The 12,451-nt window shown below is 43.5% G+C and overlaps 1 protein-coding gene across 3 annotated transcripts in view; it reads right to left on the bottom strand.

The window, feature by feature from the left end:
• Positions 1–2,908: 2,908 nt before the first annotated feature.
• The window catches only part of S1PR2 (sphingosine-1-phosphate receptor 2), a 33,793-nt gene continuing 24,250 nt past the window's right edge, over positions 2,909–12,451 (bottom strand). For all 3 annotated transcript variants that reach the window (XM_030197085.1, XM_030197084.1, XM_030197086.1), the window contains one exon: positions 2,909–6,463. In XM_030197085.1, coding sequence (XP_030052945.1) covers positions 5,252–6,301 — 1,050 coding nt within the window. In that variant the 5' untranslated portion in view covers positions 6,302–6,463 and the 3' untranslated portion in view covers positions 2,909–5,251. The remainder of the gene's footprint in view (positions 6,464–12,451) is intronic.

The raw sequence follows: 12,451 nt of genomic DNA, 5'->3' as shown, positions 1-12,451 counted from the left end.
TAGCTGTTTGGTTTTAGTTTTAGCTGTTGCTTCAATAAATGTAGGCATCTTGTGTTGGAAGATCTTCTACGGTCCTATTTCTTCCCTTCCTAATAATCCACACAGCCATTCAAATCAAGGAGGCTGAAATATGTGGCCACCCCATGGCTCATTGATGTTAGGATTACCCATGTCACTAAATCTGTCTCCTCCATGCATTGCACAACAGAAAGAACATGTAAAGTGATTCCTACCCAAGTGAAACATGTCACCAACTGAAAGAACAACACGGATGGCCGCTTGTATATCAAGTATGGTGGAAAGCAAAAGAGCTTGTAAACACCACTGAAATATGGAATATGATTCATCATCCAACCTCGATGGGATTTAGATTTTTAGATTTAATCCAAACCATTTAGTTTGCACTTCTGTAAAACATATAGATCAATGCAGACTCTATATTAATGCATATGACAAATGGATGCCATGAACTTTCAGTACAACACAGGTTCCTTTCTCCATGTACCAGGAGAGGGAGGGACCTATGAGGTCCCTGAACCTCATGGACATTGTCTTAACATAACTCGCAGCCCATGATGCATCAAGAGAGACAGGCTTAGTCAAGACATGGCTGTTCCTGCCATCATTACCATCTGTTTCACCACTGCAGCCAAACTAAAAAAAAAATTAAAAAGTCATCTTACATCCAAATGGAAATATGGAGACATAATCCAACAATATATGGGGAATAACAGAAACCAATCCCAACGGTATCAAATATTTCTGTTAAAGTGAGAACCAAACTGCAGACTGTACCATGAAGGGGGCCTTTTTCTAAAGTGCGCTGAAATCTGGGCTAATGCTTTCTAATAGGGGACTTTCCCACTTGCTAATGTACTACTTATTAGGGATTTTTTTTTTTTTTTTGCAGGTCCCACCATTAACATGTGAGACCTGCAAAAAGTTAATGCGGGGAGCACTTGCCATCTGCTATTTGGGAGACTCTTAAGTGCTCTCATGTTAAATCTGAGTTATCCAGTTAGCACGTGTGAGCCAGATAGCACAGGAATGCCATGACACACCCCTCAAAAAACAGGGAAATGACTGCAAAATGCTCAAACTCATTTACTCTGCAGCCTACTAACTACACATAGGGCTTAACATCCTTTAGTGAACAAAAGCAGATACATTTTTCAGGGAGCAGAGTCCTCAGCATCCAACATTCGCTCGATGAATCCTATACAATCACTGGTGTTACTGCTCTACTAGAAAAAGACCCAATTATAAAAGTCTCTTGTGAAGTATTAAATATAAGACAAAAGCTCAGGATAGATGCTGAGGGCTGTGGCCCCCCAACCATTTATATGCGTTTATTGTTTACTTGATGTGCTAGGCAGTCGTAAAGCTACAATATGAAATTATGAAACATATTCTGATGTTTCATAATTAAATTATAGGGAACCTTGGGAACTCGAGAAACCCATTTAAAATTCTAAAATTTAATTACAGGGAGCATAACATTAACAGACAGCTTCCTAGTTAAATTATAGTGAGCCTCCCAGAGCCCTATAAACATAACTGAATATTCAGAGTTAAATTAGCAGAATTTTGGGAGATATAAAAACACAATTTAAGTCCTTTGAGAGTTTTTGAAGAGCTTCATTTGTAGAACATCTTTCTTTCAAACAGGATTCCCAGTGTGTTTTATAACAGAAGAACATCAAAAATAATGGATGCTACCAGCTCTGGCATGAAAAGCCTGATGGTGCCACAGTGAGCAGGTAGAGAGGCTGGACTCCTATGTGGAGCTGTCAGCTAACTCCAGTTCTAATGAACAAGTGGATCCAGTCCTGGTTTTAGCCCACAGCAACAGATGTAGTCCCTCCTTTTCTAAGGAGAATCAGAACTATATTCCCTATTCATGCAACGGGATAAACCCAGGGCTCAATCAGAAGAAAACAGCCCAATTGCTTCCGAAGGCTGTTGTGCAATCTAACCCTTCATATAAGCCTCCTGTAAGGATTTCCCAGTCCCTTTCTCCTACAAATGAGTCCACAGCTCCTTGCCTGTGGAGACAAAATCTCATTTCTTAGCAGTATGTATATGCATCCCAGCTTGAATCTGCATGCTTTAGTACCTTCCTATTCAGTCCCAATCGTTGGGAATCACCAAGGATCAGCTTTTCAGGATGTCGTATGTATTGAATTTCTTATATACCATTTTGAGTAAAGTGGTGTGGTAGCTGTGTTAGACCACTTTCAAAGGTAATAAATAGAAATAAAACAGAAGAAAAAGAAAAGAAGATGGCATCTTCTTTTCTTTCTATTTATTACCTTTATAGACCATTTGAAAGCTATTGGAGCAGTGTACATTTGGGTGCACAAGGTATTACTAAAGCTTAGCTCACGCTAATGGACATTAGCCTGCGCTAAGTGCTACATGGTCCATAGGTATAAAATAGGACTTGCAGTATTTACATGTGCTGATGACCCTTATCACATGCTAAGCTTTAGTAAAAGGGCTCCTAAGTTTGGACGTGAGGTCACAAGGAGCTGCAGTAGGATTTGAATCCTGACCTGATTAGGCTACAACTCCACTCCATATCTCTAATGAATATCTACCAGAGGGATCTGTCTCATGCATTTCACTAGGGATATCCTGAAAGCCTGACTTGCTGGCAGCCCTCAAGGATAGAATACACTAGCACCTGCCACGCAACACTGTCCTTCAACCATCTGTAGTTTGTTTTTCCTGCCGCCACCTCTCTCCAGGAGGCACTCGACACTGGAGGATCCGGGATGCATTAGGACAGAAAAGGAAGTCAGGTTGTCCTGGACCAAAGTAGCAACTGGTCCCTCAGGGGGTCTTTTACTAAGGCGTGCTAGCATTTTTAGCACACGCTAAATGCTAGAGATGTCAATGTATTCCTATGGGCGTCTATAGCATTTAACGTGTGCCTGTTTTTAGCACGCACTAAAAACATTAGCGCGCCTTAGTAAAAGACCCTGCTGTTCTGAATATAGTGCTGCAGAAGTTTACTTTCCCTCCTCTGATAGAGAGTTATCAGTAAGCTCAGGGGTTGGGAGTAATGTGCTATGAAAGAGCCCCACGCTGGAGGTAGGGGATCTATATTTTACAGAAGGTCTTATTAAAGGTGACAGTTAAGTGAAGCAGCATTATTTTAGAATAACTAACACAGCACTCTCATTAATCCTTTCCTGAACATACATATATTTTTTTAAGAAAAAGAAAGCAGGTGTGTGATATAACCACCTGTTTACATACATGGTATGTAAATATTGACACCCTGTTCTGGACCAGAATTTCCAGAACAGAGTTTGGCGTGGAAAAAAAATCTAAGGGAGTGACTGAGCGACCATCACCTGGGACCATCCCACTGTTTCACTGTAGATAAGTAGTGCAAGTAGGAGGATAAACCTTCTTCAAAGCCTACTCATAATTACATGTGTCTTGCCCTGACCTGTGTCTAAGTTATAAAGATGCCCCAGTGCTTAGATGCAGAAATGCCCCAGAGTCAATCTGACTGATGCTTTGTTTTCTTGTTCCTGCTTGTATTTGGATTTATTGTCTATAGGTCTTTAGCAGTGCTGGCATTTGCTGGTCCCAAGACTCAGCACCACAAGGGAGCAGTGTCTAGTCTGCTGTAACTGAGATGCAGAAGCTGTGCCATTATAAGAAGGATAGGGGATCTTGAAGTCTGCAGCCTGGCATTTTCTCCTTGAAACTGCTCCTCAAGGCAGCTGACAATTCTAGCTAGGTAGCTCCATAAACTGGTGACCCAGATTCCGTCTAATCTAGCTATATTCAAACAGGGTTGCGTAAGGCATACATTGTGTGCCAGCAACAGCTGAACAGTCAATAGAGGGAGAAGGACCCCTGTTTCCCACAGTGGAGGGGGTGAGGGTATCTGGCAATACTGCTCTGCTCTGAGCACAAAATGGATACTTTCAACTGCAGAGAGTCTTCTACCACTTCCGCTGGGGCTCCAGCTTTTTCCAGTCAGGTTGATTCGGCCCTTCTGTGCTCTGTGGCAAGCTATCCTTAAGGCATGAGAAGTATAAGTCTCGGCATGCCTGGGGTAAAGTCTGGATCAGATCATCTGAGCAAAAGTGGAGCCAGGAGGCAATGCTAAAGCTGGCCTAAAGCTTAGTGTCAGCCACGCAGGGCCTTTCTCCTCATTCAGTTCCAGTGTCAAGCTCCTAGTGCTTCAACATCCACATGTACACTAATTAAGAGTGTGAAATTAATAATGCACCATTTCTCTTGATTTGCATGTCTCAAACTGATTAAAAAAAAAAAGTGACCACTTTCCCTTGTGTTACTGTGATACCTCCTGTAGTATCCTCTACACAGGTGAAGCATTCTACTTTTTCACAGTCTTCCAGTAGTGCCTCCCACCTCTGTGCAAAATTAACACTTTTGGACTAAGCTCCTGCCTGAGACAGTATCTATTTGGGGGGTTTTTTATACTGTGATTTTTTTTTAAGCTGCCTTTATGAAGACATTCACCCAAGGCGGTGCTCAGCAGATTGTCTTTAAAGCACAGGTAGCAATTCCTAAGCTGATCTTTTATCAGGCAAGGGGTCACCTTAACAAACAATCAAACTAAGAATCACTGCTAAATATTCTGTAGAAGCAACAGTAAGGTCAGAAGAAGGAGGGGAGAGCACACCCAGCTCTATAGACTTCACATCTCCATTTCCTTGTTTAGATCGATGGCCTGGAGCCCTGCAAGCCTTCATCTTGTGCAACAGTTGCTGGGTGCTGTGAGCTATTCCTCTTATGGTACAAGAGAGCTCATTTTGCCTGCCTCTTACACTATCTGCATTGCATCTGTTGGAAGAAAGGACTGTGTAAAGAAAGCTGACTGCTTCTGCTTACCCTGCCTAGGATTGGGAGGTATCTACTATGTGATAAGAACACATCCTTCAGGACCTGTTGAATTATTGGAACTGAATTTTTTTTTAAATGTAGAAAAATGGCACCCCCTTCTCCCACATTTTGCATAGTGGAAAATTCCCACTGCTGCCATAACACAGCTATAGGGAAGGAAAGAGGGCACATGCCAGCAAAATGTATTTTGCAAACTCATTAGTTGTTCCCTATGTACTAAAGCAGCTTTTGAAATAAAGATGACCAGAATGACTGAAATGACTTTTCCACAGCAGAATTATTATTCATTTCTGTACTGCTTATTGTTCTGTAAGTACATAAAAATACTGATATTTTTCCACCTTCCCCCCCAAAACGTTCACACAAATGTTGCACACTCCCGCGTTATAGGGGAGCTAGGAAGTTCATGCTTATGCATGCAGCGCTCTAGAGAGCTGGAGCTGCGGAGAGGCATCATACAATGATCTGAGGCTTTGCTCTTCCGCAGGGCACTCCAGCAACAGAGAACCCGCACAAACTCCTTCCGCATGTCCTTGCTCCTCAGTGTGTAAATGATAGGGTTCATGGCTGAGTTCAAAGTTGCCGTGCCAAAAAAGAAGTCTGCTTTATATAGGATGGGGCAAGACTTTACTGCGCAGGAGACGTCCATCAGTAGGATGGAGAAAGCGGGCAGCCAGCAGACAATAAAGACCCCCAGGACAATGGTGACAGTCTTCAGCAGTGCCAGCGTATGGGGGGCAGCGATTTCAGCCTGGCTGGACTTGACAATGAAGTAGATACGTACGTAGAGGATGACGATGGACAGGAGGATGACACTGAATATGGTGACCACAAAGAGGATATACTTCTTGGTGTAGAGAGGGAAAACAGTGGAGCACTCCTCTAGTTTCTCAATGCAGTTCCAGCCCAGTATAGGCAGGCCGCCAATCATCATGGAGATGACCCAACAAGCCCCAATCAACAAGATCATCCGGCAGTTCTTGTTACTACTATAGACCTTCACTTTGGTGATTGCTACATGGCGCTCAATGGCAATAGCCAACAGGCTGAAGACTGATGCTGATAGGGTAGTGAATGCGGTGCCCTCCCTGATAAACCACTGGACTGGAGTCAACGTAAAAGTCCTCTCACCAGAGAGCAAGATATTGGCAATGTATGCTGCTCCAGTGAGCAGGTCTGAGAAGGCTAGATTCCCAATGAAGAAGAACATGGCTGAGTGGAATTTTGTGTTTCTCCACACCGAGGCCAGTACCAACAGGTTCTCCAAGATAATGAAGCAACATAAGATGATGAAGATGGTGGAGATGACCTGACGGGAAGAGTTTTCTTTCTTGGACAGCTCTTTGGTATAGTTGTAATGTTCACAGATCTTCTGGGTGTTCAGGTAATCCGTATATATACTCCACATTGCTGTAGTATGTGGTACAGATAGAGGGAATGGCCAAACAGCCCCACCCTATGCCAGCACACACTGAAACAAGTTCAGCACTCAACCACAAAGATGCCAGGGTCAGTGAGGCCCATCCTCAATTTTCTGTTATCCAAGGGTGAAGAGTACGAAACAGCACAACTACAAAATAAAAAGGGGAAGTGTATTAAAAAGAGCAAGGAGGACAACTTGAAAACAGACTTGCATGTTAACTTCAAAACTAGGATTAAGGAGGCACAGCTTAAGAGAAATACTTCAAATCAACATCCAAGAACTGACCTCCCTAGCTGTTTATGGATCCTGAGTTTGGACTCCAGCTGGACCTGGCTACATGCCTGTTCCGGAGCTCAGCAGCAGAAGGAAACCAAGCACAGCTGGAACCCAATTCTTCTGTATTCAAGGATGTGAGCCTGACACTACATAACAAGTCCTGATCCTGCTCGCCTCCCACCAGGGTATCTCTGAAGATGAGCCCAGTCACGTCTTCCCCTTACACCAGTCTACTGGCTTCTGAACGCTGTCATTTGCATTCTCTCCCTTGAGTTCTGGGGTTGTAAAAGGTTTGCAGGTGAAAATTCTAGTGTGAAATAAATAATTGGAACAACATGATGCACTGATACTAACGACCACCCAGCTGCATCTGTTGAAAAGAGCCATGTGTAAAATAATGGGGCCTTCAGGTGATGCTGAGTGTTTATGTAGCTGTTCTAAATCTGTTCAGTAAGCTGCCTACAAATTACAAAGGGTGGTAAGACATTGGGGAGAACAGGTGGTAGTATTGTGGGACTTTATAGCTCATCTGTCTAAAATGTTAGACAATCTGAGAAGCAGCTGCAGAAAGGCGTTGAGTAAGCTGAAACTACAATTACAATTAAAGATGAGAAAAGCTTACAGACAAGGCCCACTACTGGGTGGAAAGCATAGGTCAGTTGACCCTTTCTGCTGTAATCAAAATATCTACCTCTTACCTTCAAAATTCTCCCTTTATTTTCCAAAATTAGTGCCCAAATTCAGCTGGGTAAGAAAGAGATAATCCAGACAGGTTGTGCAATGTTTAGTGGTAACCTTGCTAAATTTATATGGTTCAGTGCAACTACATAAAAGGCAGGCTCAGAAATAACCACAAACATTTTCTGCAGCCAGGTTTATCTAGTTAAGTGCAGTTAACGTAGCAGGGTTTTAGAAAGGTTTGGACAAGTTCCATAACCCATTAAAGAAGACTTGGAGAAAGCCACTGCTTATCCCCTGGAGTAAGCAGTATGGAATCTAGCTAGACTTTGGGATTCTGCTCGGTATTTGCAACCTGGATTTGGCCACTGTTGGAAATGGGATACCGGCCCAGTATGGCAGTTAAAGAGAACAGTGCATCCTGTTCTGTTACAGTTTTGACATCCCGTGTTAGTGAACTCTGAAGGAAAGGATACATTCCTTCAGCATCTAGGTGATTGGTAAACAGTACCATCCATAGTTCTTACCCAATGGCAATAGCTGCTGAGAGAACACTTCATTATCATTCTGCACTAACCCAATGTACTGAAATATTAATAACTGGTCCAGTATGTAAAATGATTTAAACAGCTGTTTAAATTGCCTGTCTGGGGCTAACCGGGCATAGTGCTGCTTAAGTGCCACTGAAAATGCCCAGATAGCGCTCAGTTACGTTGGGGGTGTTCGGGGCAGAGTCAGCCCTTTTCTAGTTAAAGTTAACAGCATAAATAGGACCACATAAAAGGCAGTCCTATTGTTATGCGGTTCTTTATAGCCGGTTAAAATATCATACTTAACCGGTTATAATTTGGCTGGTTTCATATACCTGGACGTGGCCCATCATTGAATTTCTGGGGATAATGTCACTATTGGCTGAATATCAGGCCCAGCAATAATAATTTCTTTTTACCAGTGAACTGTGCTACAATGAGTTGGAAATCTCAAGGCAGCTTGTTATACACTGGTGACCCAGGAGTCCTGTTTTCATATTTATTAATATCCTGTGAAAGATTCTTCTTTGTGATATGAGACACATTCTGCTCCATGAGGTCATACAGGATGTCAGGTATTTTTTGTACTGCCATGCATTTTACCATTGCCCGCCACCCCCACCCCCTTTATTCACAGAGGCATAGTCTCTGACTCCTGAGTACAGCAGCTGTGCACAATCCAAGCGCACAGCACCAGAGACGCATCACGCAAGACTTTTTCACTGATATCAAAGAAGTTTTATTCAGACATGTTTCCTGAGTGCTAGTAAATTTACTTACCATGTTAAGGGACATTTCTCAAAGGACGTACTACAAAGGAAAGAGCTGAACCCTCTGAGGAACAGTCCCTGCTAGTTATAAACCAAACCCTGAAGACAGTCCATGCAATGAGTCCTGCTGGAACACTGGAGCAGGAATGCACTGTATGAGAGGGGGGGGGGGGGGAACCATGTGATTTCCAGGACACAGAACAAAAGGGGTGAGGCAGGTGGTTCTGTGCTGTGCAGAGGAGTGCCCTACCAACACAGCAACTAGGGGGGGGGGGAGGAATTTTTATGCATCTGTTGCTAGTAAACCAGGTCTCCTAGTCATTTTTACCCTTCCTCTTCCACAAATAAATCAACCTCTTGTTAAAGCCTGTCTGCACTGAAATCGTTTAATGGGGAACATAGTATTATAGTACATTTGCCAAATATGACTTTGTGAACAGGACTTTTGTGACAGTGCCAAGAAGATGTAGGGACAACCAGAGATACCTCAAAGCGAAGGCCTGGTTCTTAAGAAAGCACTAGTCTGTAAATCTCAAATAAACTTACTGTATATCCAAAGAAAAATACATATGCAACAAAAATCCTTGTATTGTGAATCAAAACAATCATATCAGGAACTCGACACTGGTCTTTTATGATGCAGAAAATGCTGCAAATAAATAAAATTAGAGTGGATTTAAGAGGTTTGCCTTGCTAATTCAGTCTTGTAAGTGAACTGAGAAATTCAGGTTCTGTGTGTGCCCATGACTTAACCTCTGGCTCAGAAATCACTTTAGTTACTGCATAATAGCTCTGCATTTGAAAGTTCAAGATGTGTTCTTTCCAGACCCTTCCGCGAGAATTTTCACTCAGGTGTTTTTACTGCATTTGACACCTCTGCCTCATTCTTTAAGCAAGCTTGCGTTAAGCCTAGGAATGCTATTAACAGGAAATATTTTGGGTTTCTTGCATGTGAGTGACTGCAAAGGAATACGTTTTTGATCCTGTTTAATGGTAGTCCTATTACTAGGTTTCAATTTGCTGTTTTCAAGTTTACCTTATTTATTGTATATATGTTTATACTTTGTCATTTTACTATCATTATGCTTTTAACAGAATTGTAAATTTGAATAAACTACCTGCTGTATACCCCCTTGGGTGAATCTCTTCATCAAGGCGATTAATAAATCTCAATAAATAAGTTGGGGGAGGGGCATATAACAAAAAATAAGAAAGTTTACGAACATAGTCATAGAAATAGTGTTCAAAATAATTTGTCATCAACACCAGGGAAGGTGGTGAGGGGTGGGGGGGGGGGGAGCAAGACCAGTGATGCCATCTTGCTGCTGATGAGGGAAGAAGCTGTTCTCTTCCTCTTCTGCCTCTCAACAGATGCAGCTTGGACCAGAGGACAACAGTGTTCAAGACCCAGGTCTGCCATGATTTGCTGGTGTGACTTTGGCTGCCCTGCTCAGACAGGCTGGCACTCGAATCAGTAAAACCTTATTGTGCAGATTACCTCAGCAGAGAATCATCTAGTCCAATTGTGCTTACTCAGAGCAATGTTGATAGTTGTTATGAAGATTTTATTCTTAAGCCTGCATAAGACGGTGGTTAGACCACAAAGATGCAAACCTGAAGACCGCCAGCTTGGTTCCCTTTATTCACCACTAACTGTGTAACTGCTTTTCATTTATCTATTCGTTTGTATGTTATTTTTCATATGGTTTATAAACCACTTGTTTCCAGGGAAGTGGTATAAAAATTCCCTAAACAAATCAAGCCATGCTAATGTTCCTTGCTCTCTGACTAACCCAGACTCTTTGAGGCAGGGACACAGAAGCCTCACACCTTATTATCCACAGCACCATGTAACCTGACAGCATTAATGACCAAACTGGGAATTAGAACTGAGACACAGGGAGATACAGTGATTCTCCTGAGGTCAAACACAGAGAGCCTAGGTCTAAGGTTTGGCAATTAAATTTCAATGCGAAGAAATGCAAAGTGATGCACTTAGGGAATAGAAATCCACGGGAGGGATTGGGTGTTAGGTGGGGAGAGTCTGATAGGTACGGACGGGGAGAGGGATCTTGGGGTGATAGTATCTGAGGATTTGAAGGCGACAAAACAGTGTGACAAGGCGGTGGCCATAGCTAGAAGGTTGCTAGGCTGTATAGAGAGAGGTGTGACCAGCAGAAGAAAGGGGGTGTTGATGCCCCTGTATAAGTCGTTGGTGAGGCCCCACCTGGAGTATTGTGTTCAGTTTTGGAGGCCGTATCTTGCTAAGGATGTAAAAAGAATTGAAGCGGTGCAAAGAAAAGCTACGAGAATGGTATGGGATTTGCATTACAAGACGTATGAGGAGAGACTTGCTGAACTAAACATGTATACTCTGGAGGAAATGAGAAACAGGGGTGATATGATACAGACATTCAAATATTTGAAAGGTATTAATCCACAAACGAACCTTTTCCGGAGATGCGAAGGCGGTAGAACGAAAGGACATGAAATGAGATTGAAGGGGGGCAGACTCAAAAAAAATGTCAGGAAGTATTTTTTCACGGAGAGAGTAGTGGACGCTTGGAATGCCCTCCCGCGGGAGGTGGTGGAAATGAAAACGGTAATGGAATTCAAACATGCGTGGGATAAGCATAAAGGAATCCTGTGCCGAAGGAATGGATCCTCAGGAGCTTAGTCGAGATCGGGAGGTGGGGCTGGTGGTTGGGAGGCGGGGATCGTGCTGGGCAGACTTATACGGTCTGTGCCAGAGCCGGTGGTGGGAGGCGGGACTGGTGGTTGGGAGGCAGGGATAGTGCTGGGCAGACTTATATGGTCTGTGCCAGAGCCGGTGGTGGGAGGCGGGGCTGGTGGTTGGGAGGCGGGGATAGTGCTGGGCAGACTTATACGGTCTGTGCCCTGAAGAGCACAGGTACAAATCAAAGTAGGGTATAAACAAAAAGTAGCACATATGAGTTGTCTTGTTGGGCAGACTGGATGGACCGTGCAGGTCTTCTTCTGCCGTCATCTACTATGTTACTATGATTATAACTGAGGTACAGGGAGAGAAAGTGACACACCCTGAAGTCATATGCAGAGAGTTGGTGACAGAGCCAGGGATTAGAACCAAGGTACAGAGAGAGAAAGTGGCCCGCCCTGAGGTCACATACAGAGTTGGAGGCTGAGATGAGTCCAGGAGGAGGCTGACTCATAGTCCGTTTACTCGAACACTCATTACTCTTGTGCTGTTGGGTGAAGAAAGAGGTGTCTACAACTTCTGAACAGCCTTCAGATAAATTTCAAGTTACTTTATGAGTCATAAAGTAACTTGAAATTTATCTGAAGGCTGTTCAGAAGTTGTAGACACCTCTTTCTTCACCCAACAGCACAAGAGTAATAAAAAAACATTAGATAATCTGTCTGGACAGGTGGATAAGGAGTTCATTATGTTAAAGAAAAGTTTTGAAATACTTGCACTTCCCTTTCTGCTGGAGCCTCTAGTTAGCTTTTGACAACAACTGTTTTCTATTTCTATTAGTTGAAAGCTTGGCTCTTCAACCAGGCTTTTAATGGAGGAAGTAACTAACTTGCTAGTCTCACTCACAGACACAAGGAGTGACTTGGGCTGCATATACTGCATCAGGACATGTTTATCCACTCCTACCCTAGCTGAGATAATATTTAACCATCTCTCCGCAGTAACATACCAAGGGGGGGGGGGGCAGTCCGCCCCGGGTGCACGCCGCTCGGGGGGGGTGCACCCGGGGGGGGGTGTCCTTTCGCCGGGGGGGTGGGGGGTTGCACTGTACCCGGGGGGGGGGCACATCGGCGATCCGCCCCGGGTGTCAGCCACCCTAGGAACGCCACTGTCTCTCCGTACTCATGTGCAAGTTTCTTTAAAT

This window comes from Microcaecilia unicolor, chromosome 3 (assembly GCF_901765095.1).
Source record: "Microcaecilia unicolor chromosome 3, aMicUni1.1, whole genome shotgun sequence".
NCBI classification, from domain to species: Eukaryota; Metazoa; Chordata; class Amphibia; order Gymnophiona; family Siphonopidae; genus Microcaecilia; species Microcaecilia unicolor.
This window is presented reverse-complemented; position numbering and strand designations above follow the sequence as displayed.